At 46.5% G+C, this 27,563-nt stretch overlaps 1 protein-coding gene across 3 annotated transcripts; it reads right to left on the minus strand.

Moving 5' to 3' along the window:
* STK36 (serine/threonine kinase 36) lies at positions 1-27,536 on the minus strand. Of its 3 annotated transcripts, XM_060106003.1 has the most exons (27): positions 27,504-27,536; positions 26,893-27,067; positions 26,126-26,266; positions 25,938-26,015; positions 19,888-20,018; positions 19,177-19,426; positions 17,660-17,753; positions 17,199-17,368; positions 16,852-17,039; positions 16,224-16,323; positions 14,693-14,839; positions 11,351-11,530; positions 10,312-10,409; positions 9,764-9,869; positions 7,876-8,026; positions 7,562-7,689; positions 6,927-7,031; positions 6,480-6,578; positions 6,305-6,393; positions 5,983-6,046; positions 5,676-5,786; positions 4,314-4,385; positions 3,714-3,888; positions 3,308-3,455; positions 2,930-3,077; positions 1,609-2,355; positions 1-377 (listed from the first exon to the last, which is right to left on the minus strand). In XM_060106003.1, the coding sequence occupies exons 2-27, from the start codon at positions 26,974-26,976 to the stop codon at positions 234-236; spliced, it is 3,948 nt and encodes a 1,315-aa protein (XP_059961986.1). In that variant the 5' UTR covers positions 26,977-27,067; positions 27,504-27,536; the 3' UTR covers positions 1-233. The 3 variants fall into 3 exon arrangements, with proteins under 3 accessions (XP_059961986.1, XP_059961985.1, XP_059961988.1); XM_060106002.1 differs by lacking the exon at positions 27,504-27,536 and having other exon boundaries at positions 10,312-10,406; positions 26,893-27,021; XM_060106005.1 differs by lacking the exons at positions 25,938-26,015; positions 26,126-26,266.
* Positions 27,537-27,563: the final 27 nt, after the last annotated feature.

Genomic DNA, 27,563 nt, shown 5'->3' on the forward strand with positions numbered 1-27,563 from the left:
TGGCACCAACAACAATGAAGTTTACTGGATGAAATCATCCTGAATCTGGGGGAAAGAAGGAACTTTATACATAAATCTCTTCTAGGTTCTCATTCTCAAATCAGTTGATTGGCAGCTTATCTCTTTCAGTCTCTTTAGCTCTTGGTTGAGTTGGTGGCTTGTAGAGCAGAAAAAGGAAGGGTTGGCAACAGTAGGGCAATGAAGGTTGGAGGCTGGACCCCAGGAATCTGGAGTCATGTATTGTGGGTTGGCCTCAAGAGGTGAATGAGTTTCCTGCAGTGTTTGGCAGAGGCCGGCCTGGGACTGCTATGTGGCAGTAACTGATTCCCCAGAGAGAGCAAGGCTAATTTCTCACTGGCACCCAGGGACACCAGCACCTGTGGGATAGAGAGAGATGATAGAACTTGACATGCAGAGGACTGTGATTTGGCCCAGCAATTCCCACTCTAGAAAAGGAAGAAAAAGAAAATGAGCTCTTGGGGACTCAAAATAGGTTGTATGGGAGAAGACAGACCTTGGGGACAGGAATCACCAGGACCAGAGGTCTATTTACAATCTCTTTGGTTACAGACCATGAAACCAAGGCACCAAAGGACCTATGCACTTGTCCCCAGGAAGAGGTAACAAATGCAGCAGTAAAAGTAAGCCAAAAGGTGAGACTCCCAGCTGTGGATCTAGACCAGTGGGTCTGGACCTCCTTACCACCAAGAATCCCTTTTATTATTTCCCCACACAGATTGCCAAAAAACTCTAATATATATCATAACCATCCTGTCAAAACTTCTCTTCTGCATGAACCACCCAATGCTACCACGTTGAACCATTATAATTTGGAGGTTTAGCTTTATCATAGGTAGATGTATGATTTTTCCATTGGGCTGTTTATATACTGAAAATTGAGCAGAAAAAAGAAAAAACAGAGTAAAGCAGTGGTTAAGAACATGGGCTCTAGGAACTTCCCTGGTGGTCCAATGGTTAAGACTCCATGCTTTCACTGCAGGGGCCAAAGGTTCAATCCCTGGTCAGGAAACTAAGATCCCGCATGCTGTGTGGCAGCCAAAGGAAAAAAAAAAGAGCACGGGCTCTGGACTTAGACTCTTGAGTTCAAAAGTCCAATCCTACGTATTAGCTTTGTAACTTGGACAAGTTATTAAATTCTTTGTGCCTCAGTTTCATTGCCTGCAAAATGAGAAGCAAAGCTTAAACCAGATAATAAAGGTAAAATGCTTAGAATGGTACTTTTCACATGGTAAGTGCTAAAAAAGATAGTTAGCACCTTCGTGTCCCTCAGAATGAAACCACTCTATACCTCAACGTCTAGTCTTCCCTCACCTCCCTCCTGCACAGCCTCCAGAAGACAGAAACACTGGTACTTGAGATCCCAGGCATCTCCTAGCCCAATGGAGCCCTCTTCCAGGTCCCCTCCCTTCTCCAGGTGTGAAATGCTAGATGAAAAACTCATGACCAAGTCACGGCCCCTGGGTTTCCTGCTCCCAGAGAAGGATACAGCTTGGGTTTCTAGATGTCCCAATTCCTTAAAGACTATCTCAGAAAAATGTTGTGAAAACCAGCCCCATCGTGGTGATTCCTAAGTCCCCTCAGGTGTACCTGATGGATGCAGGGCTCCTGTCGGAGGCTCCGGAGGGCAACGAGGGCGGCCTCCTTCACATTTGGCTGGGGGTCTCCACACGCCACCTCTAGGAGCCGCTGGGGTACGTGGCACCGTAACAGCTCGTCCCCCAAACCCTCAGGCCCCAAGTTGCCCAGAGCTGATGCGGCATTGCGCCGGATACCAGCCTGAGGATCTCCAAGCAGCTGGGTCATACCGGGCACTGCAGCTGCCAGGGCAGGCCCCAGGGGACCAGCTTGGTAGGCTGCATTGCCCACAGCAAAGCTGGCACCACGCCGCACAGCAGGGTCCTTGTCTCCAAGCCCCAGCAGCAAAAGGTTGAGCAGTCCCAGCTGGCTCTGCAGGGCCCCACGCAGGGCTCCGCTGGGCTGGAGCAAGTGTCCCAGGAGCCCGTAAGTACGGGCCCGCACAGAATTCTCTGGGTGGCCCAGGAGGCTGCGCAGGGGCCGACAGGATTCATCGGGGCCAGCCAGGAGTTCTTGGATAAAGGACAAATGGCTGGGAGACAGTACCCGGGCGGCGTGGGCCAGGAGGGAGAGAAGGTCAGAGGTCAGCGGCGGCTGGTCACCCAGGAGGGCAGCTGAGAGGAATGAGATGGTGGTTGTAGGGCAGGCGGCTACTGTGCTCACAAACTGGTAGAGAGAGAGGGGCTCCGAGAGGGCCAGGCGTGTGAGCAGACTGATGGGCAGCTCGGCTTGTGTCAGTGGAAGATGGTAGCAGCAGACCTGGAGGAGGGGGAGGGGTGCAGGCAAACGAGCTCAGGGAGAGGGAGAATACGCTGCAGCTAGATAACGAGACAGAGCCCACAGTCTGGGGGAGCAAAGCCAAACTCTGGGGAGAAGACCACAGAGAGCCGGAACCCCTGAGCCACGTCACCGCACGTGAGACACAACGTGGAGCCCCGGAGGACAGGTGCTTCCCAAGTCCATGCCTTGCTCTGCAAGGACTTAGTGTCTCTGCTTCAGAGGCCCGCTCACGGCTTAATGCCAACAATTTCCAAGGACGTGATTCCCAGCTGAGGAGCTGAGTCTCCAGGGCCTAGACTCAGATATCCGCCCCCCTGGGCTCCAGGTGAATCCAGATATTGGACGGATGGAGAGAAGAGGCACCAGCCCAGCTCCAACCACATGCCTCTGTTCAGGCCCGAATGCTTTCTCCACTCAACTCTTAGACCAAGCCAGGTGCTGCACTCCTACAGGGGCCTGGGAAAGCCCCGGAGCTGTCGGGAAGTGAATTTGAGTACACAGGGTTGGGCCACCTTCCTCTCCCACCTTCCTGCCTGGGTAGCTTCCCCAGTACCTGCAGCAGGTGGGCTGTGACTTCTGAGTCTGTGAGGTCAGCCAAGACACCTTCAAGGAGGTCAGCGTCCACATCCAGGGCGAAGGGGAAGCACAGGAGCTGGCACACAGAGAGCACCACAACGGGGAGAAACTCGGGCCCTTGAGGCCTAAGCGGGGAGAGTGGAAGGATATACTCAGTCTGGTGCACCCACCCTTTAGCTTTCTTCCCCCGACTCGTCTCAAATTCCCTAGTCCAGCTCTCCTTCCCCAACCTCAGTAATCCCATTTCTTGCCTCATAGCTCAAGCTGTCAGCTCTTTCTCTCCTGCCTTCCCCTCCTCCTACCCGCAACAGCCAACACTGAATTTTCTAGTCTCCCTCCTCTAGCTCCAACTCACGCCTCGGTCAGTTGATGCAGGAAGCTGGGTGAAAGCAGATGCTTCAGGGTGGACATGAGGATACTTCCATGCTGAGACAGGTGGCTCAGGCATAACTGGGGTTCCTGGGTAAAGGTGGCCATGGCCAGGCTCAGCAGGGCTGCCATGCCTGGAAACACCAAGAACGGAGATCCAGTGGAGCAGGCAAGAGGTCAGGATGCGCCTGCGTCCCCCAGGCTCTCAGGGCTACCACCTGTTCAGTCCCTTCCCCGTCCTTGAGCAGCTCCAGCAGAGACTCTGCCACCCTCTCCACAGGCTGCAGCAGCAGTAGCCACCTCCATGGGCTAACCCAGTTCTAGGCTGTTTCCTCTTGAAGAGGAATCAACACACTGGCCCGACAAAAGGGGCCGTGCTGTTGGAAAGATACCTTGGGGTGAGATCAGCATCCAGTCTGGCTCTGGGCTTTGTGGACTGGACAGCGACAGCTCCTCTTCCTGTACAGATGCCTCCTCAGGGAGCCTCAGCACCGTGGAGAAGCGGTGCCACAGAACGGTCCACATTTCTGAGCTAGCCACGACACTTACTGGATTACCCTTTCCCTGCTAGAGACAAAATTGAATGAGGGTAAACGAGGAGGTCCAAGACAGGAGTCAAAATGCGTTTTTTCACTCTTGTCCCTGACCTACGAGGAAGAGGCGTCCCAGAAATAATTCCTTCTGTTTTCCCACCTAGGATTTCCCTGTTGTCCCAGTTCCCTCGCTTATCACATCTTAACCCCTGACCTCTCAACCCATGTGTATGTCTACTGGAAACCAGGGAATTACAGCTTTCTTCCCACTGAATCCCAAGGGATGTAGCTGACTGGTTCCCCTTAAAGGGTCCGTACTGACGGCAGATGGGCCCAATTTAAGGCCATCACAGGTGGTTTGAGAGGACAGGTGACTGTGTTGCTTCTTCCTTCCTATTGGCCAGCGGCTCCCCAAAGCAGCTCTCCTTACTTCCCATCCGTCCTAGGATGCAGCTGTACCTGGGTGAGCAGCTGCAGCAGGATGAGGAGGCCATCGTAGAATCCACAGCCACCCGGTGGAGTCAGCCGGACCTGTCGGAGAGAGGTGGGAAGAGAGCAGATCTGAGAGGGGTGAGGTGACCACACAGGCCTGTGCTCCCAACTCCAAGTCAGGCAGAAGGAGTTCTTCTTCAGCCTGGTGGAGTGGGGAGAGGTCTTTTGGACTTAGGAGTCTTGGCTCCTGCCTATTCGTTCAATGACTAACTCTGTCCTAAAGACACACAGTCAGTAGAGCAAGCAGCCAGACAAACCATTACAGTTTAGGAAGATGCTTGCTACAAGAGAGGCTGTGAGGGAGGGCTGTGGAGAGGGAAGGGGACACAGTTGAGAGTGCTAACTCTGCCCCCTGGAGGTAGGAAACTGATGGGATTAAAAGTTTAAAAGGGAGATGAGGGGGAGGGAGGCAGATGCAAGAGGGAGGAGATATGGGAACATATGTATATGTATAACGGATTCACTTTGTTATAAAGCAGAAACTAACACACCATTGTAAAGCAATTATACTCCAGTAAAGATGTTAAAAATAAATAAATAAATAAAAATTAAAAAAAAATAAAATAAAAGGGAGATGAGGAAGGGAGAGGTCATAGCTTCCATAAAGGCAGACGAGGAAGGGAGAGGTCATAGCTTCCATAAAGGCAGGTCGTGAGAGACCACAGTGAACTCTGGAAATGTTAACTCTTTGGTGGAGCAGGATTAGAGAGCCCAGAGGGAACAGGTGAGCTTTGAGTAGCCTGCCGACCAATTTAGACATTAACCCAGAAACCGGGCGAAGCCACTGAGGACTTACACAAGCTCCACATGGGTGAGGTTTTTGTGTCTCTCCCTTCACTACTGTATTCTCAGAGCCAAGACTAGTGCCTGGTACTCACTACTATATTTATGTGTGAAATAATTACTGGTTGAACAAATGGGCAGGTTTTCCTTTAAGAAAGCTCACTTTGGTGACAGTGAAGAAAATGGACTGGAGAGGAGAGAGGCTGGAGATCCTTCAGGAGGCAAGTGCCAGAGTGAGAGAGAGAGAGAGAGAGAGAGAGAGAGAGAGAGACACACACACACACACACACACAGACACACACACACACGATGCCTCCCCCTCCGCCATCAGAGGTCGTGCAAGTTAACAACAAACTTAAAGCCCTGAACAGTCTGGGCTCAGAGGGATCTATTATCCGAGGGCAGAAGGATAGGACAGGAAAGACGCCTTGATTCTCTCACACTCCTTAGTTTACTCTAGGCTTGCTGGCATTTGTCTTTCTCCCTGAACGCAGACCTTAGTTGACTCAGAGAAAACGCGTGTCTGCATTCCCTGGTAGAGCTCACCTCAGCAGGGGCGGACAGGGCATGTGTGGCAGCTGCAATCCACTCCACAGGCTGCAGGTCAAAAATCACCCCTTGCTGACCAAGCTGTCCCAACAGACAGGCGGCCGCGCTCTGTGGAGAGTTAGACAAGGCGGAGGAATGTCCGCATCTGAATGGTACTCGGGACAGGCAGAGAGGATTTATTTCTCTGTCCGGGTCCAGAAGAATGCCTCACAAACAGCTGCAAATTAGGAAATGACTCTCCTGCTTGCAGAAGGGGGGGGATGATAGGGTGAAAAGTGGAGGAAGATGAAGGTTGAAAACTCACCACCAGAGAGACGACGTGTGAATGGGTAAAGACAGTAGCAACCTCACTGCCTAGCTTCTCCATTCTGGAATAAAGAGATACACCAAGGCTGCTGCGTGGCCTGCCCTCTCCCTTGGATGGCACTCTCCACCTAGGCTGCACGTCCACCTCCAAGGCACAAAGTTGGTGGGAATCTAGGTCTCTTCTTTGTACAGAAACCCTCACACTCTCTGTCCCAATCCCTCCTAAGGATAGGCTGTAGGGTGTCACTCCCCACAATCCATGTCTGGGTGAGCTACGTGGGTGGAAGGTTTCAGTGGAGAGACCCTGCTTTATGACTCACCCAGAAGGCAGATCTTGGAGGTGAAGGACAAGAAGGGAGAGGAGGTACAGTGTCACTTCAGCAGACTCTTGCCAATCCACTACCTTTACCTACAAGGGAAACCTGAGATACCAGAGGCTCCTCTGATTGAGATGGTGGGGCCCCCAAGAGATGCCCACTCGTGCTGCTGGCCTACCTTGCCCTGGACCAACTTCCACAGTGACTCCAAGGCCAGGGGCTCTTGCCCTAGAAGACGGCACAGGGGCTCACTTACGCGGCAGCAGGAGTAGAGAACCTAAAGGGAGTGGGAAGGAGTCCGTCAGAGCAGCCCCTGGGCTCCTAGATTGAAAGGCTCAGCTGAAAGCAGGCTAGCCTCTCCACAGATCTGGTATCCACAATTAGGGATATTAGAGAAATTCAGGCCACTTCTGCCTCTTGCTGAAAGACTGTGAGATGCGGACACTTCTCAGTTCTGCTGAGGACTGGCTGACACTAGGGCCATCTCAGCTGAACAATTCTGAAAGCAGAAAGGGGTCCTCCAAGGGGGAGGGTCTCTCATTTCTCTCAGTGTCTCTTTCTCTCTCTCTTAGTCCTTGGGGTGAAAAAGAAGTCTGAAAGCCAAGAGTTAATGGGCAGGCAGTACCTTGAGAAGGTGTAGGCACAGGATGGGATGCTGCAGGCCAGAGATGAGGGATGACCTCAGTTGGTTGCTGTCTTCACTGAGCTGGTTTGCCAAATGCCGAGAGATCTGTAGAGACATACCTGAAGACTCAATCCCATTCCCATTATTCCAATCCCATTCCTCTCATATCTCCAACTAATCAGGACTCTCAACCCCTTGCTAGCCACTCTTCCCCAGATTCACCAGGAACCTCAGCCCCCATTCCATTCCCAGTCTTCACGGCCAGTGGAGAACCAAAAGGCAAGACCTAGTTAAGTCCCACTGCAGGCAGGTAGAGAGGAAAGTGTTGCTGGCCAAAAGGGGGCAGGAAATCTGAATCTTGAACCCTTGAGGAAGCATCACTGGTGGCTTCAGATCAGCTACCCCACCACATGGGCAGTTTGTCACCGAGCTCTCTAATCAGCTGGCCAAGGGCTCTGGGATTTTGGCTACATCATGTTCTACAAGTGGCCCAAACCTAGTGGGAGCATCTGTTTCTGGAAGTACTGAGTAAAGGGAGGCATAAAAGCTTGTTTTTCTGCCTTTCTGAAAAGCTGGGCCAGCCTCCCCTACTCTGGCAACAGGGAGGACAGGAACAAAAAAATTGTAGCTCAGACCTGCTCCTTGGCTTCCCAGCAGCCAGGCAGCCCCACAGGAGCAGTGCATAAGGCTGCCAGTGCCGAGGAGATGGCTCCAGGCAGATCCCCACTCTGCTCCTGAAGCGGCTGGCTCACCTCGGGGGCTCCTGCGAGAAAGGCAAAGAATGCAGCAAGGCGTTGGTTGTTTCAGATTCCCCATTCTTTCCCTCAGTTCATAGTTATTTAACACTCACTAAATGCCAGGCCTATTCTAGGTAATGGCAGGAGAAAGAGCAGAGCTGGACCTACTCGACAAGTAGGTCGAGAGAACCTTACCTTCCCATTCCAGTTACCTGGGGGGCTGTGGAAAGGGAGCTGTGGAACTGTCAAGCCATGAAGGAGCCCGTCCAACACAGCCCGCTGTGTGGTCATCAGGCTGGAGTAGAAAGCTCTGGAGATGGTCCAGCTGTTCCCATCCATGGCTTCACACAGAACAGTAAAGCACTAAGGGAGACAAGGCAGGGTTAACAGCAGGCACATCAAAAAACTGACTGGACTTAGGGTAAGGAGCAGGAGTGCCCGGAGAACCTGAGAAAGGAGGAGAGAAACCCAGGGGGACCAGCTGATGGACTCTAAGGATTCCTCACACACAAAGTGCAATATAACTGCCTTCACATTTGAAGGACAGGAATTTTAGGTGTTGATCCTTTTATTCTGATCAGCTGCTCCCTAGATGTTGTTTCTCAAGGTATTATCTGTAGACCCTGAGTATAAGAATTCCTGGGGATTCACGGGTCCTTCCCAACCCAGTCTTACTGATTCAGAATTTCGAGAGGTGGGGAATTTATTCCAAACTCCCCATGCTACTCAGTGCACAATGACACATGAGAAGTGCTGACCAATAATGTGAGTCACTACTGGCCAAAATTTACGCTAGATGTTAAAAGCTTCCTGACCGGAAAGGGTGAGGGATGTTAAAATGGGCTCTCAGAAGAGAAGAGACTGGGCTTCCCTGGTGGCGCAGTGGTTAAGAATCTGCCTGCCAATGCAGGGGACACGGGCTCGAGCCCTGGCCCGGGAAGATCCCACATGCTGGGGAGCAACTAAGCCCAAGCGCCACAACTACTGAGTCTGCGCTCTAGAGCCCGTGAGCCACAACTACTGAGGCCCGCGCACCTAGAGCCCGTGCTCCGCAACAAGAGAAGCCACTGCAATGAGAAGCCCGCGTACCGCAACGAAGAGTAGCCCCCGCTCGCCGCAACTAGAGAAAGCCTGTGCGCAGCAATGAAGACCCAATGCAGCCAAAAATAAATAAATAAATAATTAAAAAAAAAAAAAAGAGAGAGAGAGACTGAATGGATTGTTAGCTGCTAGCTGGAAGTAGGAATGTAGCCCAAATCTGTGCTCCCAGTTTCCAGTCCGAACAACGACCAGGCATCTGTTTCCTTCCTTGAACATGTTCCTCTCTGTCTCCTCTGAGATCAGTCAGAACTCAACTATTTTCTCTTTCAAGCCTCCCTTCCCATCTCTCACCTCCAGAGTCCAGGAGAGAGAACCCACATAAGTTACTAGTCTGTAGGACAAGTAAGGTTGGGAATACTAGCTGATCTGTAAGTCTATTCAAGAAGAAATACTTCTATTTGTGGTTCCCTAAAATAGGCCACACTGCTTAATGCCTCTGGGCTTTAATATAGGTTGCTCTTTCTACCCGGAATGTCCTCCCTACTTTCCTGCCTCATCCACCTGGCAAACTTCTGTGCATTCTTCAAATCCTAGCAGAGATGACTTCCTTCTTCAAGATTTCTTCTATGACCCTTAGGGACTTCCCTGGTGGTCCAGTGGTTAAGACTCCGTGCTTCCACTGCAGGGGGCGTGGGTTCAATCCCTGGTCGGAGAACTAAGATCCCACATGCTGTGTGGCGGGTCCAAAAAAAAAAAAAAAAGATTTCTTCTATGACCCTCCAAGTAGCGTTAGTCTTCTTCAGTGGTGCTTCCACATTTTACAGGAAGTTCTAATGTACTTTTCACACTGTTGTCCTGGATCACATCTCTCCTATTAGACTAGCCCTGATCCCTTGAAGATGGGGACTTTCTCTTACTCAGATGGCATATGGCACATAGCTCGCATTCAACAAACATTTGTTGTATTACCTCGATCTAACCCTACAGAGCCATAAGAAAGAGGACGGGAGAAACACAGGGAAAACCACAGACAGAAATCTGGAAGGCGGAGCAGATTACCATAAGGCTGTCCCTCCGCAAAGTCTGCTTGGAGTCATCTGGTTGGGCCAGTAGTTTCCCCAAGAGCTCCAGAAAGAGGTTGGCAGCCTCCTGAAATACCTGTAGGCTAGGAAACAATGAGTCCGTGGTTTCTTCTCATCTCTCTACTAAAAGCCCACGTGTTGTGAATGGGTCAGTTCAGGGCAGGTGGGAGACTCTCTGCAAAGGAACACATCAGAGTGCTCTCTCTCTCCCCTCTCCCACACACACAGCCGCACATACATACCTCCAGGCCTCTTTGTCATTTTCTCTAGCTTATTCACACCCTGCGCCTTCCATTTAGCATGACTGCTAACCCTTAGAACCTGAAATTCCATGGGCAAACTTGGAGATGTCTGGGGGCCCTTAAGAGGACTCGGTGGACTCTAAGAGGTCACTCAGCTGACCCCTAAACCTGGCACAAATCATGGCTTCTCCTTACTTAGCCTCTTCCTAATGGGGATGGGAAGAAATGGGGGTAGAAACTGAAGCCAAACTGGCCAACAGAGCAAAACTGCCCCTCATCCCACCTGTCACCTGTCTGGCTCCTCTCCAGATTGAAGGTGCAGGAAAAGTAGGCCTGAATCACGGCCGTCAGGTCCCGTGAGAAGGTCCCACACCAACACTGCTGCCAGGGAAGAGGACAGAGAGTTAGGGCAATGCAGGGGGTGGAAACAAAGACTAAGGGAAAAGGGTGTCAGATATCCAGTCAGGCTGAGCAAACAGAAAGGGACAGACGGAAGAGAGCGTTTGGACAGAGAGAGGAGATCCAGAGGTAACAAAGTGGTGGCCGACGGGCTGTAAACAGCTAGAAAATGTGTCTTGTTTGGGCCTGAACAGCAGTTTGAAGTTTAGGAGGTTCTGTTTTTCAAAATAGCTCAAATTCTTTCCTAAATTCCTTAAAAACTCTCAAGACTGACACTCATCAGCAGAGTGCAGCTTCCAGCTGCCAAGCCTTGGCCACGTTAAACATTTCTGCTTTCTGGCCTCTCAGCTCAGCTGCGTCGGGACACAGCACAGGGACGTGGACACTGAGACTCACTCCTAGCTCTCCCGCTTATCATCTCCATGACCACTGACAAGGCAGTGCCCACGTGTGAGTTAGTTAATCTCTGAATCTCAGTACCCTGCTCTATAAAACCAGGCCGGTAAAGCCCAGGATTTTACCTTTCAAAACACAGTGCTCTAAATATTGGGAAATTGCACATCAAAATCTGTATTTCTAGCTTTTCTTGGAAAATTGCAGGGTCTGGCACCACTGAGCCCATATTCCCACCTAGCAACAGTGAGCTGGCGCCGAGGAGAGGATGTCCCGTTCCGACTGAGTACGAGATCTCAGTTTCTCACAGTCCCACTGATTCATAGAGTCACACACAGTCTACTTCACTGATGACATTATCTGCCTGGCTTCGGAAGGCATGAGAATTTGCAATTCATGATCTACTAACTAGAGAGGAGGAGAAGAAAAGAAAAGGTAGTTGGGCCAAATAGAGATGGCAATTCAAAGAAAAGAAATCCAAAGAGCAGAAACTCTGGTAAGTCTTGAGAGGCTCCTGGCGCAGCGCTTACCTGCTGGATACGGCTGCTCTCCTGGCTGTGTCGCAGGAGGCTGAGCAGCAGCCGGGGGAGCCCTGCGTCACGGCAGAAGGAGTACAAGCGAACAGAGTCACTGCAGCTGGACAGAAGACTGCTCAGGACCCGGAGCACAGGAAGGATATGGGAAGCACCCTCCAGCACGCCTTTCAGGATCTGGGTGACACAAGGGAAAAAGACAGTAATCGGTATTATGAAAGGTAAAGGAAGGAGAGTCACAGATACCAAGTGTCCCCAAGATGTTGACAAAGCAGACCAAATGTTCTCATTCCTTTCTTTGGGAATCTAAAACCCAGAAAAGGAGAACAGAGAAACAGGGAAAGTGTACCAGGAAAGGGGAATATAGATGTCCAGGTCACCTGACTTAGAGGTGACCAAACCGGGCGGAGGGGGGAACACCTCCCCTCAGTCAGTGACAGACCCAGTGACATTCCTATCTTCTCCCTCCCTTCTCCAGCCCTTCACCTTAAAACAAAATGAAACCACACACACACATTTCTGAAAATTAAAAATAATGGGCACAAAACAATGTTGCTCAGCTCCAGATAGACAAAACAATAGTATTCAACTCTGGACCAGGGGTTGACAAAATATGACCTGCAGGCCAGATCCTACCTACCACTTATTTTTATACAGGACAGTATTATATTTTTAAATGGTTAGTTTTTAAAAGGCTATTCTTCAAAAGAAGACTAACGTTTACATCAAGTGCTTTACAATACGCTACTCACTGTTCTGAATCTGTTCACTTATTTACTCACTTAATCTTTACAATAACCCTAGTGATTGTAAAGTAAATACAATTACCCATTTTATAGACGAGGAGACTGAAGCTTCTAGATAGGTTAAGTAAGTAGTCAATAATCACACACAGTAGTTTGGCTGGAATTCTAATTCAGAAAGTCTTACCTTGGAGGCAGAGTTGTTAACCTCTTTCCCCACTGAAAAATTATCCAACACAAGGAGGACAGATAAGGGCCAAAAGAGAGGAGCAGGGTGCCAAGGTAATTCAAGAGCGAAAGGAGAGTCTTTTCAACAAATGGTGCTGGGATGATTACATAACCACATGTGAAAAGATGAACTTATATCCCTACCTCACAATATATACAAAAATCAACTCATAATGGGTCAGAGACCTAAATGTCAGAGCTAAAACTCTAGAAAGCTTTTTTTTTTTTTTTTTTGCAGTACGCGGGCCTCTCACTGTTGTGGCCTCTCCCGTTGCGGAGCACGGGCTCCAGACGCGCAGGCTCAGCGGCCATGGCTCATGGGCCCAGCCGCTCCGCGGCGTGTGGGATGTTCCCGGACCGGGGCACGAACCCATGTCCCCTGCAGGCGGACTCTCAACCACTGTGCCACCAGGGAAGCCCTAGAAAGCTTTTAGAAAAAACATAGGAGAAAATCTTCAAGACTTTGGGTTTAAAAGAGATTTCTCAGATACAACACCAGAAGCATAATCCACAAAGGACAAAAAAATGGTAACTGGACTTCAAAATTTAAAACCTTTGTGCTTCAAAAGACATTCTTATGAGAATAAAAAGACATATTAGAGACTGGGAGAAAATATTTGCAAATCATACATCTGATAAAGGTCTTGTGTCCAGAAGATACAGAGAACTCTTACAACTCAAGTAGAAAACAACCCAACTTAAAAATGAGCCAAAGAAATGATTAGATATTTCACCAAAGAAGAAATATTAATACAAATGTCTGGTAAGCACATGGGAAGATGCTCACATTAGTCATTAGCAAAATGTGAATTAAAATGGCAATGAGATACTATTTCACACTCTCTAAAATGACTACACTCAGACAGACAGACAGTAATACATGTTGGCAAGGAGGCGGAGAAATGAGGACCCTCATACATTGCTGGTAAGAATGTAAAATGGTGCAGCCACTTTGGAAAATAAATAGTTCAGCAGTTTCTTAAAATCTTAAACATAAATTTACTATATGCCCCAGCAATTCCACTCCTATGTATACACCCAAGAGAAATGAAAACATATGTCCACACAAAGGCTTCCTCATGGATGTTCAAAGCAGCATTATTATAAAAGCCAAAAACTGGAAACAATCCAAATTTCAATCAATTAGTGGAATGGATAAACAAAATGTGATATATCTGTACAGCAGAATATTAATCAGCAATGAAAAGGAATTAAGTATTGATACACGCTACAACATGAATGAACCTCAAAAACATTGTGCTAAGAGAAAGGAGCCAGACACAAAGACTATACATTGTATGATCATATTTATGTGAAATGTTCAGAAAACACAAATATAATAAACAGAAAGTAGCCTCCTGTTACTAGGAGTGGGAATGATAATTAACTGTAAATAGTTAAGAATCATCTTATTGGGGTGATGAAAATATTCTAAAACTGAGTTATGGTGACGATTTCACAACTTGGTAAATTTACTAAAAATTATTTTTTAAAACTTTAAAGAAAAGGGACTTCTTTCCAGTGGTAAAGAATCTGCCTTCCAATGCAGGGGATGCGGGTGCGATCCCTGGTCAGGGAACAAAGATCCCACATGCCGCGGGGCAACTAAGCCCACGCGCCACAACTTCTGAGCTCGTGCGCCTCAACGAGGGAGCCCACGTGCTGCAAACTACAGAGCTCAAGCGCCCTGGAGCCCACACGTCACAACTAGAGAGAAGCCCGCTTGCCGCAACGAAAGACCCCACATGACGCAACTAAGACCGGACGCAGCCTAAATAAATAAATAAAATTAAATTTAAAAAACTTTAAAGAAAAGAGAGAGAGGTGTACGCAACATACTTTGGTGAGTTCCCAGGAAAGAAGATCACCATTTCAGAGATGCAAGGAAAGGCTTTGTAGGAGAGAATACTAATTAGGAACACCAATTAAGCAAGATGTTATCCCCTAAAAAAGAATCTCGTTCTTCTCATTAGTATACCTGCATTAGAAAATGTTACACACTTAAATTGTTACATATTTTAAATTTTGTCAAAAATTTTGTGGAAATGTGTTTTCTCTCATTATAGAAGTAGTTACATGATATCCTCCATTTTTTCCTCTTGGACAACAGTGCCTAAAAAAGTTCCATCAGAAAGTTTGCTGATTCCTGTTCTAGAGGAATACTTTTCCCTTCAGAAAGAAAAACCCAAGGTCTGCTCTTTCTGTATTACTAAAGGAGGTTGGCAAATCTCCTTGAATTAAACAGACGGAGTGAAAGAGAATAGGAAAGGGACAAACTTTCTTCCTCCTTATGTCAATCAACGTTTTTTAATGCCTCATCTGTGAAAACAGTCTCCAATTTCATCCATGGTATGCTTCTGCTGGTTACCTGCCCTCCAGCCTCATGCAGCTGACCCTGGATGCGCTGGCAGAAGTCGGGATTGCACAGCAGGGCGAGAGGGGCCTTCAGTTGGACGGGCACAGGCTCAGTGGTCTCTAGCAGGTGCCGCCACTCAGCACCATCGTTGTCTGGCTCCTGAGGCATCAGGGAGTGAAAGAGGTCAGGAGGAGTGTGTCAGGTTCAAGGGTAGTAGCTCCCAACCTGGGGAATCATGAAGTAACTGCAAAAGGCCAGTGACTCCTTTGGCACAGATGTATTTTTTTCAGCCACCCGTTTAAAAAGGTAGAGTTGGCAGTAAGTGAGGGGTCTTGAAAAGTCTCTTGGAGAACACTGGCAGGTGTGCATAAAGAGACACCTAGAAAGATGCCCACTGCATGGTTTATAATAAAAAATTTGGAAGCATCATAGAGCCAGTCAGTAAGGGAATAATCAACCATGGCACATACATATCAGGACATACTAAGAAGGTGTTAAAAAGATTGTAGTACTGACAATGCATCACTTATGTAGTGTTCCCACCAAAAATGCATGACTCGAATCTAATTATGCGGAAGTATCCATTTGAGGAACATTCTACAAAATAACTGACCTGTGCACCTAAAACCTATCAAGCATGAAAGACAAAGAAAGAGTAGGAACACTTTCAGATTAAAGGAGACTAATGAAGCGTAACAACTAAATGCAATGCTTAACACTGGATTGGATTGTGGACCGGGGGAAAAACATGTTTTTGCTATAAAGAACATTACCAGAGCAATTGGCAAAATCTCAATATGGACTGTAGATTAAGTAACAGAATCATATCAGGGTCAAATTTCTGACTTCTCTAATTGCACTGAGGTGGCGCAAGCGCATCACCTTGATCTTAGCAAATACGCACTAAAGTATATTTGGCAGTAAAGGGGCATGTCTGCACTTACCCTAAAATGATTCAGAAAGATGATGGGTCCATATATAGAGAAAGAGAACCATAAAGCAAATGTGGCAGAATTTTAACAATTGGTGAATCTGGGTGAAAGGGTATATAAGAATTCTTGGTTCTATTTTCACAATTATTCTTTAAGTTTGAAATGTTTTCAAAATAAAAAGTTAAAACCTTAAAAAAACAAAAGATTGAAGTAGATGTAGAAAGATCTCTAGAACAGATCATGTAAGAGATGCACGAGGCAAAACGATACATATGGTATGAACTCAGTAATGTAAAAACAGCCAAACTATATATTCTATGTGGGCATATATATAAATATATGTAAAAGCACAAAAAGTTTGGAAGGAGACAGACACCTCTGGGACTGAAATAAGACTCAAGAGGGACCTTCCTTTTTACTTATGTACTCCAATTTTTGATAATTAAATGTTCAGATACTATGCAATTAAAATCTGTAAACAATAAGAAAGCAATTTTTAACACAAAGGGAGCTATTCCTTGGAGGGTTGGGAATCACTGTTCTAGAAAACATCTACCAAGACCCAACATCCCATGGCAGGGACAAGGCCAGGAGGAGCCCCTAGGTCTCACCTCATTTTCTAGGTCCACTGCATCAAGGCTCTGCTGGCCCACCACCTCTGGCCTCAGCTCTGGGAATGCTTGCTCACAATCCTGGGTGATCCAGTTTTCCCTGCCAGAGGAAGCAGGGAGTAAGAGGAGTTCCAGACCTGTGAGGCTTAGAGTTCATGAACTTGTCCCTCCCTCTACGTCCAGGATAGGAATGAAACATAAGCCATATAGGATTGGCTAGAGGAGACCTCCTTCTAGGATCTGGCCAGGACAGGATAGGTCCACTACGCGCATATCCTTGACTGCCCTCCCACTTTGGATCTTCTTCTCAAAGCTACCTTGGCGGTTTTCACCCGTAGCTCTCAACTCAAATAATCTTCCCTTTTGTGTGGAGATGATTCTTTCCTTTTCAGTTAATGTATCAATACAACTGAGATATAGAGAAAGGAAAGTTTCCACGTTTCCTGATTAATCAAGAAAGTATCAATACCTGGAATTAGGGTTCAGGCACCCAGGACTCAAGACTCCCAGGGCCCTGTCTACATTTAGGCAGTAGTGAGTGACAGGGACCATGCTGTATTTGCTTTGACTGGAGCCAAAGATCTGCAAGCGACCTCATCCTATAAATCCCTGGTTCTACCCTCCTCACCAAGGTGCAGGGGGAGCTTCTCCAGCCCTCCACTCAGCCCAGCTGCTCTTCATTTCTGAGCCTAAGACCCCAGTCAAGAGGCTTGTTTCCTGAGGAGTGGCCTTTAGTCTGGGCAGAGAGGCTGTGCCAGAAGCCACCTTGCTGGCCCTGTCCTCTTGCTCGAGGGCAGGTCCTGTGTTCTGGTGTTTCTGCGGGAAATGAGACACTGAGTCAGAACTATTTGGTTGTCGTAAGGCACTAGGAATCCTATTCGTGGCCCTTTCCCAACCCTAGAAAGTCACCCTCCTTCTCCAACTCCCCCAGTCACTAGCCTGGCTATGTCATACATGCCCTTCTGCCCCACACACCTTCTGCTTGGCCTCCTCAGCCATGCGCTTACAGGCTTGCCACAAGACGCAAGATCGACTGCCCTTGGGGGCCAGACGATGCGCCTGTTGGTCCTTTAGGACCTGAAGTTCTGGGGGTAAGCGACTGGTGAATGGGGTACCCAAATCTGGGCCTGCTGACTCGGTTAGTACTGCAAGGAGAGAAGAGGGGGACAGGTGATCACACTGGAGCCGCGCCACTGTTTCCATTTGGCCAGAGACAACTTCAGCATCTCCAGGCTTCTGTGGAAGGAGACCCTTTTGACAAAGTGACAAAGAGGGATTGGGGTTACAAGGGAAGTGGCAAGGGTCACGCAAAGGACCAGGGAGAAAATTCAAGCTGGTGGGGAAAAGAATATATGTTGGATCCAGACGTTGGGGTCAGGGGTTGCATTGGGTAGAGTACTAGGGAAGTGCAAGAGCCCTGGGAACCCTGGACTCACTGGTGACACGACCAGCAATAAAGGGGTGATGTAAGAGGTCTGGCCAGGACAGACGCTGCCGGGGGTCCTTGGTGAGCAGTCCCTGAAGGAAGTTCTGTGGAGAGAAAGGATACCCCATCAGCCTTCACTTCTCCACAGGCTCTCTCAAACTCATCAGAATCGGCCAACCAAGACTCCTGAGTGCATTCTTACAACAGACTAGCTGGTCTTGATCACACCCTCTCTAATCCTATCCTTAGGCCTAATTTCCTTGGCTGAAATCATGAACAGACCTCACTGCCTCACCTCCTGGGGAGCCCCAATTCCTGTCCATGGACATTTTGGAACCCCAGAAGTAAAACTAGAAATCTCAATGTCAACAGCTTTGTGAAGTGAAAAAAAAAGAAGAGAAAGAGAGGGATGTCATCTTCACAATGATCTTCAGAAAGCCAACATTCAAGGGGGTCCCAAACTGCTACACTTTGCCCTCCCTTTGACTGTGTTTTGTTTGTGCTGGGTAGGAACAAATGCACTTACAGTTAAAAGCACACTCACAGGCATAAGTCATTGTGTAAAGATGTGTTTGGGAGCACTCAAAAACAAATCTTTCAGCAAGTCTTCAGATGGTGGCGGGGCAGGGAGACTGTCTGAAAAGGGTACATCTGTTATAAGGTATCCTTGGGGAAATCCTCAATTGGGCCTGAAATAGGAATAGAAGGTACTAGTAGATTACGACCCCTGTTCTAAAACAAGGTGATCATTACACCTTGGCTCTTGCTGGAGATACCTGCATGTCTGCCCTAAGGGAGAATGAATATCTTATGTATATCACCCACTTATGTTTCCTTTGTTTAGGTTCTTTTTGATAATTATTTGGGCCACCTCCAGCTAAATAGGTTGGGGAGAAACTTGTCTCTTTTCATCTTAGATAAAACAAAGGAAAGTTATAATGAGATTTTACTCTGGGAGAAGGCTGCATTTAAATTTTATTGAAGGCCCAAATCTTGCCCTAGATGAAAAATAAAAAAGGTCAACTCCTTTTCCTCCCTCCTCCCCTCCCTCTGGCCTGCTGAGATTGAACTGCAAAAAACAGGCACCATCTCTATCCTCTGCCCCTAATCAGTGAGCTAGCCCCATTAGCTCTGGCCATTGGGATATCTAAAGATTCTTTCAGGAAGAAGACAGCTGTGTTGGCAAACCTAGAAATCATTGGGACATTGCATCTGATAGGAAATTAGTAGAATAGAGAGTGTGTAAAGGGACCAATATCTGTTTCTGGTGTCCTGAAATTACCTCTCCATTTTGATAAAGGACAGCCTGACCCAAGGAGGGGCTGCTACTCCCAAGCTGGGCACGCCTCAGATCACCCTCCCAGAATAAGCCCCTGCAGTACAAAAGCAAGGCAGCTTGCCCCAGCTCCTGCGTCAATTAAGTAACTGCAAAGTGCAGCCCCAGCTCTGGAAAAAAATTGTGGAAAAGGGAACAGGGCAGAGGGAGACAGGTTTCTGATGCAAAAGCAGTCTGTCAGTATTCATCACCTTGAAGCAAGGACTAATGGTGGGGGGCCAGCGCACAGGGTCCTTGCGAATGAGGCTGACCAGCTGAAAGATGCTTGTAGTATAGAAGGGAGGAGTGCCCACTGCCAGCTCATACAGTATGCAGCCCACAGACCAGAGGTCCACGGTGTGGTCATATGGTCGTTCCTCCACCAGCTCTGGAGACATGTAGAGTGGTGTGCCTTTAATGGATGTCAGCACCATCGTGTTGGTGCTCATAGCCCGGGCAAATCTGCAGGAGATGATGGAATCAAAATGGAAAAAGAAGATATTCAATAAAAACAAGAGAGACTTCCCTGGCAGTCCAGTGGTTAAGATGCTGTGCTTACACTGCAGGGGGGCGCAGGTTCGATCCCTGGTCAGGGAACTCAGAGCCAGCATGCAGTGGGGCGGGGCCAAAAATAGATAGATAAATAAATAAATAATAAACACTAGAGCTGGTCACTGCTACCTACCACTGTGTGAGATAGATAGACAGATAGAGAAATAGAGAAATAATAAACACTAGAGCTGGTCACTGCTACCTATCACTGTGTGAGATATCCCCAACCTGAACAAAGAGACCATCTTCCAAGACCCAGCAGAAATCCCAGTCTCCAGCTCAGGTTCTAAAATGAGGCCCAAGGAAGTCAAGCATATAGTCTAAGGCTCCTTGCAGAACTGGAAGCAGAGACAGAAGGTCAGGCACCTCACCCAAAGTCACAGAGCTTTATGCCACCACCCTTGGCAAGGAGGATGTTCTGAGGCTTCATGTCTCGGTGGAGGATGCGGTGGGAATGCAGATAGTACAGGGCTGACACCAACTGGGCAGCAATGGCCTGAACCTAGGGGTCAGTCAGGTGAGAGGAAGAAAGGAGAAGTCAGCGGAAGGAGTCTGCTGATGAGCCCAAAGCCTCCACCCTAATACTACTGCTGATGGGATCTTCTCTTCCTTCCCTTTCTTCCAGAGCTTCACAAGATACCTTCCTTAGTTCTTGCTCCCCTATTCATTCATTCTTTCATTTGTTCATTCATTCGTTCAAGGAAAATTTATTGAGTCTCACTGACTGCATGACCACATGCAAATTATCTTATGGCTCTCAGATTCATCATCTATCCATAAGGCGACAATAATGATACTACTTATTTCATAGGATCATTGTGAGGATTTAAATGAGTTAAAGCATGTAAAGTAACGTATTGCTCAGAATGGTGCCTGGCACTTAGCATTCAATATATATTAGCTGTTATTAAATAAGACAAAGTCCCTTCTCTCAAGAGAAGTAGCCAGACAAACAAGACTGACAAAACAAATAAGATGATGGCATACAAATAATGATGAATGCTTGGAAGGAAACAGAATGTTGTGACAGGAAGTCCTGAAGGGGGCCTACTTGCTAGAGTACAGAGAAATCCCTAGAATGAATATGGCTGGAGAATGTCTTCAACCAAATCCTACTGCTAACCACTGTGTCTTGGTGGTGAATCCTGCCTTAACCACAACGCTTATCCGTTCCTGCCTCTCTGGTACCACCACACTGGGCCTTCTTACCTAGAGGTGCCTAACAATAACAACACCATTAATAATAGCTAGATATACTGAACACTTGTGTCAGGCACTCTTTCAAACACTTTACAGGAATTAACTCATTAATCTTCACAATAGCCTTATGAGGTAGACGTTATTATTATTCCCATTTTAAAATGAGGAAAGTGAGGGCAGACAGCAGAAGCAAGAAGAACTACAATCCTGCAGCCTGTGGAACAAAAACCACATTCACAGAAAGATAGACAAGATGAAAAGGCAGAGGGCGATGCATCAGATGAAGGAACAAGATAAAACCCCAGAAAAACAACTAAATGAAGCTGAGATAGGAAACCTTTCAGAAAAAGAACTCAGAATAATGATAGTGAAGATGATCCAGGACCTCGGAAAAGGAACGGAGGCAAAGATCGAGAAGATACAAGAAATGTTTAACAAAGATCTAGAAGAATTAAAAAACAAACCAACAGAGATGAACAACACAATAACTAAATGAAAAACACACTAGAAGGAATCAATAGCAGAATAACTGAAGCAGAAGAACGGATAAGTGACCTGGAAGACAGAATGCTGGAATTCACTGCTGCGGAACAGAATAAAGAAAAAAGAATGAAAAGAAATGAAGACAGCCTAAGAGACCTCTGGGACAACATTAAATGCAACAACATTTGCGTTATAGGGGTCCAAGAAGGAGAAGAGAGAGAGAAAGGACCCGAGAAAATATTTGCAGAGATTATAGTTGAAAACTTCCCTAATGTGGGAAAGGAAAGGAAATAGCCACCCAAGTCCAGGAAGTGCAGAGAGTCCCATATATGATAAACCCAAGGAGAAACACGCCGAGACACATAGTAATCAAATAGGCAAATGTTAAAGACAAAGAAAAATTATTGAAAGCAACAAGGGAAAAACAACAAATAACATACAAGGGAACTCCCATAAGGTTAACAGCTGATTTCTCAGCAGAAACTCTACAAGCCAGAAGGGAGTGGCATGATATACTTAAAGTGCCGAAAGGGAAGAAACTACAACCAAGATTACTCTACTCGGCAAGGATTATATTCAGATTCGATGGAGAAATCAAAAGCTTTACAGACAAGCAAAAGCTAAGAGAATTCAGCACCACCAAACCAGCTCTACAACAAATGCTAAAGGAACTTCTCTAAGTGGGAAACACAGAGAAGAAAAGGACCTAAAAAAACAAACCCAAAACAATTAAGAAAATGGTCATAGGAACATACATATCGATAATTACTTTAAATGTGAATGGATTAAATGCTCCAAGCAAAAGACACAGGCTCGCTGAATGGATACAAAAACATGACGCATATATATGCTGTCTACATGAGACCCACTTCAGACCTAGGGACACATACAGACTGAAAGTGAGGGGATGAAAAAAGATATTCCATGCAAATGGAAATCAAAAGAAAGATGGACTAGCAATACTCATATCAGATAAAATGGACTTTAAAATAAAGAATGTTACAAGAAACAAGGACACTACATAATGATCAAGGGATCAATCCAAGAAGATATAACAATTATTAATATGTATGCACCCAACATAGGAACACCTCAATACATAAGGCAACTGCTAACAGCTATACAAGAGGAAATCGACAGTAACACAATAATAGTGGGGGACTTTAACACCTCACTTACACCAATGGACAGATCATCCAAACAGAAAATTAATAAGGAAACACAAGGTTTAAATAACACAGTAGACCAGATAACTTTAATTGATATTTATAGGACATTCCATCCAAAAACAGCAGATTACACTTTCTTCTCAAGTGTGCACGGAACATTCTCCGGGATAACTCACACCTTGGGTCACAGATCAAGCCTCAGTAAATTTAAGAAAACTGAAATCATATCAAGACCACAAGCTATGAGATTAGAAATCAATTACAGGGAAAAAAACATAAAAAACACGAACGAATGGAGGCTAAACAATACGCTACTAACCAAGAGATCACTGAGGAAATCAAAGAGGGAATCAAAAAATACCTAGAGACAAATGATAATGAAAACACGACGATCCAAAACCTATGGGATGCAGCAAAAGCATTTCTAAGAGGGATGCTTATAGCAATACAAGCCTACCTCAGAAAAAAGAAAAATCTCGGGCTTCCCTGGTGGCGCAGTGGTTGAGAATCTGCCTGCCAGCGCAGGGGACACGGGTTCCAGCCCTGGTCTGGGAAGATCCCACATGCCGCGGAGCAACTGGGCCCGTGAGCCACAATTACTAAGCCTGTGCGTCTGGAGCCTGTGCTCCACAACAAGAGAGGCCCCGCACACTGCGATGAAGAGTGGCCCCCACTTGCCACAACTAGAGAAAGCCCTCACACAGAAACGAAGACCCAACACAGCTATAAATTAATTAATTAATTAATTTAAAAAAACAAAAAAGAAAAACCTCAAATAAACAATCTAACCTTACACCTAAAGGAACTAGAGAAAGAAGAACAAACAAAACCCAAAGTTAGCAGAAGGAAAGAAATCATAAAGATCAGAGCAGAAATAAACGAAATAGAAACAAAGAAAACAACAGCACAGATCAATAAAACTAAAAGCTGGTTCTTGATAAGATAAGCAAAATTGATAAACCATTAACCAGACTCATCAAGAAAAAGAGGGAGAGGACTCAAATCAATAAAATTAGAAATGAAAAAGGAGAAGTTACAGCACACACCACAGAAATACAAAGCATCCTAAGAGACTACTACAAGCAACTCTATGCCAATAAAATGGACAACCTGGAAGAAATGGACAAATTCTTAGAAAAGCACAACCTTCCAAGACTGAACCAGGAAGAAATAGAAAATATGAACAGACCAATCACAAGTAATGAAATTGAAAATGTGATTAAAAATCTTCCAACAAAGTCCAGGACCAGATGCCTTCACAGGTGAATCCTATCAAACATTTAGAGAAGAGCTAACACCCATCCTTCTCAAACTCTTCCAAAAAACTGCAGAGGAAGGAACACTCCCAAACTCATTCTATGAGGCCACCATCACCCTGATACCAAAAGCAGACAAAGATACTCCAAAAAGTAAATTGCAGCCCAATATCACTGATGAATATAGATGCAAAAATCCTCAACAAAATACTAGCAAACAGAATCCAACAGCACATTAAAAGGATCATACACCATGATCAAGTGGGATTTATCCCAGGGATGCAAGGATTCTTCAATATACGCAAATCAACCAATGTGATACACCATATTAACAAACTGAAGAAGAAAAACCATATGATCATCTCAATAGATGCAGAAAAGCTTTTGACAAAACTGGACACCCATTTATGATAAAAACTCTCCAGAAAGTGGGCATAGAGGGAACCTACCTCAACATAATAAAGGCCAAATATGACAAGCCCACAGCAAACATCATTCTCAATGGGGAAAAACTGAAAGCATTTCCTCTAAGATCAGGAACAAGACAAGGATGTGCACTCTCGCCACTATTATTCAACATAGTTTTGGAAGTCCTAGCCACGGCAATCAGAGAAGATAAAGAAATAAAAGGAATATAAATTGGAAAAGAAGAAGTAAAACTGTCACTCTCTGCAGATGACATGATACTAGACATAGAGAATCCTAAAGATGCCACCAGAAAACTACTAGACCTAATCAATGAATCTGGTAAAGTTGCAGGATACAAAATTAATGCACAGAAATCTCTTGCATTCCTATACACTAATGATGAAAAATCTGAAAGAGAAATTAAGGAAACACTCCCATTTACCATTGTAACAAGAAGAATAAAATACCTAGGAATAAACTTACCTAGGGAGACCAAAGACCTGTATGCAGAAAACTATAAGACACTGTTGAAAGAAATTAAAGATGATACCAACAGATGGAGAGATACACCATGTTCTTGGATTGGAAGAATCAATATTGTGAAAATGACTATACTACCCAAAGCAATCTACAGATTCAATGCAATCCCTATCAAATTACCAATGGCATTTTTTTTACAGAACTAGAACAAAAAAATCTTAAAATTTGTATGGAGACACAAAAGACCCCAAATAGCCAAAGCAGACTTGAGGGAAAAAAACGGAGCTGGAGGAATCAGACTCCCTGACTTCAGACTATACTACAAAGCTACAGTAATCAAGACAATATGGTACTGGCACAAAAATAGAAATAGATCAATGGAACAGGATAGAAAGCCCAGAGATAAACCCATGCACCTATGGTCAACTAATCTATGACAAAGGAGGCAAGGATATACAACGGAGAAAAGACAGTCTCTTTAGTAAGTGTTGCTGGGTAAACTGGACAGCTACACGTAAAAGAATGAAATTAGAACACTCCCTAACACCATACACAAAAATAAACTCAAAATGGATTAAAGAACTAAAAGTGAGCTTCCCTGGTGGCACAGTGGTTGAGAGTCTGCCTGCCGATGCAGGGGACGCGGGTTCGTGCCCCGGTCCGGGAAGATCCCACATGCCGCGGAGCGGCTGGGCCCGTGAGCCATGGCCGCTGAGCCTGCACGTCCGGAGCCTGTGCTCCGCAACGTGAGAGGCCACAACAGTGAGAGGGCCATGTACCGCAAAAAAATAATAATAATAAATAAATAAAAGAACTAAATGTAAGACTGGACACTATAAAACTCTTAGAGAAAAACATAGGAAGAACACTTTTTTTTTTTTTTTTTTTTGCAGTAAGCGGGCCTCCCACTGCTGTGGCCTCTCCCACTGCGGAGCACAGGCTCCGGACGCGCAGGCTCAGCGGCCATGGCTCACGAGCCCAGCCGCTCTGCGGCATGTGGGATCTTCCCGGACCGGGGCACGAACCCGCGTCCCCTGCATCGGCAGGCAGACTCTCAACCACTGCGCCACCAGGGAAGCCCGGAAAAACACTCTTTGACATAAATCACAGCAAGATCTTTTTTGATCCACCTCCTAGAGTAATGGAAATTTAAAAAAAAAAAATGAGGAAAGCGAATAGAGAAGTTAAAGTAACTTGCCCAAGAAGATCCGGCTAGAAAGTGGCAGACCCAACCTTTGTATTCAGAGATTTGGGTTCCAGAGTTCACATACTTTACTGTCACACCACACTGCCTCTACATATACCTAGACTCTTATATTTTACTTGGGGGTTTTCAAACTGGAGACTCTCCGTGCCCTCAGCTCTCGCTACCAGTCCTTAAACTGAGAAGAGGTCATGGGTGGAAGAAGTTTGAGCCAGGAATACCTGCTCTTCGGGAAGTTTTCCGTCATCTTCTAGGATCTGAAAAAGCTCTCCCTCAGCATAGTCTGTCACCACCACCACCTGCAGGGAGAAGGCAATGCTACTAATGGCTCCACATTTATGCATTTTGAGGATGGGAAACTCCTGGGACCCTTCTTCTTGGCGAGAGGTGACCCAAAACCAAAGCACACCTCTTTGTCAGTCTCAAAGCTGTCAAGCATATGCACAATATTGGGATGCCGCAGACCCCGCATGATTTCAATCTCTCGTTGCAGATTCCTCAGCTCTTTCTCTGAGTGTCCCAATTTTGGAATGAACTTCAGGGCCACCACCTGTCAGTGGTAAGGTCAAGAGTCAAGGCCTAACCACACTATTGAAACATTAGCCTCAAAGCTCTAGAACTCAGACTTCAGATTGTTTGAGCAATTCTCACTATACTTGCTAGTCTCCCACTCGACTTTCCCCATGGTACCCTGGCCTTACCCAGGTTTCCCCTGCTCTCACCCTAGGATGAAAGAGCCTCTGCCAGATAGATCCCTTTGGTGGATTCTGGGAAAAGAACTGGATAAAGGACTCAAGATTTAAGGGATTTAGGGGAAAGGGAAGGAAGGGAAAATGAAGAGGGAAGAATAGAGTTCAGGTGGTTTATCCCTTCCTTCATGGTATGATAGATAATAATATTAATAATAATAATAATTGCTGTTTACTAGGTGCCAAGCACTGTTCTAAGTGATTCAGTGTGACATCACACTTAATCCTCGTACCCCAATAAGACGCTGTTCTTATTTTCATTCTATAGATGAGGAAACTGAGACATAGAGAGGTTGAGTAACTTGTCTATAGTTCTAAGGCTAGAAAGTGGTGGAGCTGCGATTTGAACCCAAGTAATCCAATTTCAAAGCTCATATTCCATAAGTATGAAGGAATCAGTGTCCTAGGAATACAGGTTGTTCACCACCTGAGCACTGTATTTTCTTCGACCCTTGTACACCCTCCCAAAACAGCCTTCTCCAATCATCTCCAACACGTGGTACTTTTCCATGACAGAGATTTCAGGATCCCTCAGAAGGAAGGAGATAGAGATGGTGGTGAAGGGTTGAAGCTCCAGGGACAGTTCCACACATCTGGGAGGCCTGGTTCGGGCATGGGAGAAAGGTTAACGTTAGCCGCCTTTCCTTTTCCTTTTTTTTCATAACAATCCAGGCCTCATAAACAAGGTAGGGTAGAGAATGGAAAGATGAGATCTTGGAGCAGAGTGCCTTCCGTAGTCCTCCCTCCTTTTCTCTTCCTGTCTCCCAAACCAACCTTGTTCCCACCTGACCCCGTGTCCCCCTTCCCCCTCCACCCAGCCTTGCCCACCCGACCACTGCCCCCTTCACCCAGCCTCTCCCCTTCACCCCACCCTCTCCACCCAGCCTCGCCCACCCGACCCCACCCCCCTCCATCCAGCCTCGCCCACCGACCCCGCCCCTGACAGCCACCCCAAAGTTCCTGCCACTGACAACCTCCTCAGCACCCCCGCCCACACCCGGGGCCCGCCGGCTTAGCGGACAGGAGCGCCTCTCTTACCCCAAGCCTAGGAGCTTCAAGCTCTTCAGACCGAGGGACGCCGGCCCTGGCCTTCAGCCC

Source organism: Mesoplodon densirostris, chromosome 8 (assembly GCF_025265405.1).
Source record: "Mesoplodon densirostris isolate mMesDen1 chromosome 8, mMesDen1 primary haplotype, whole genome shotgun sequence".
Lineage (NCBI taxonomy): Eukaryota > Metazoa > Chordata > Mammalia > Artiodactyla > Ziphiidae > Mesoplodon > Mesoplodon densirostris.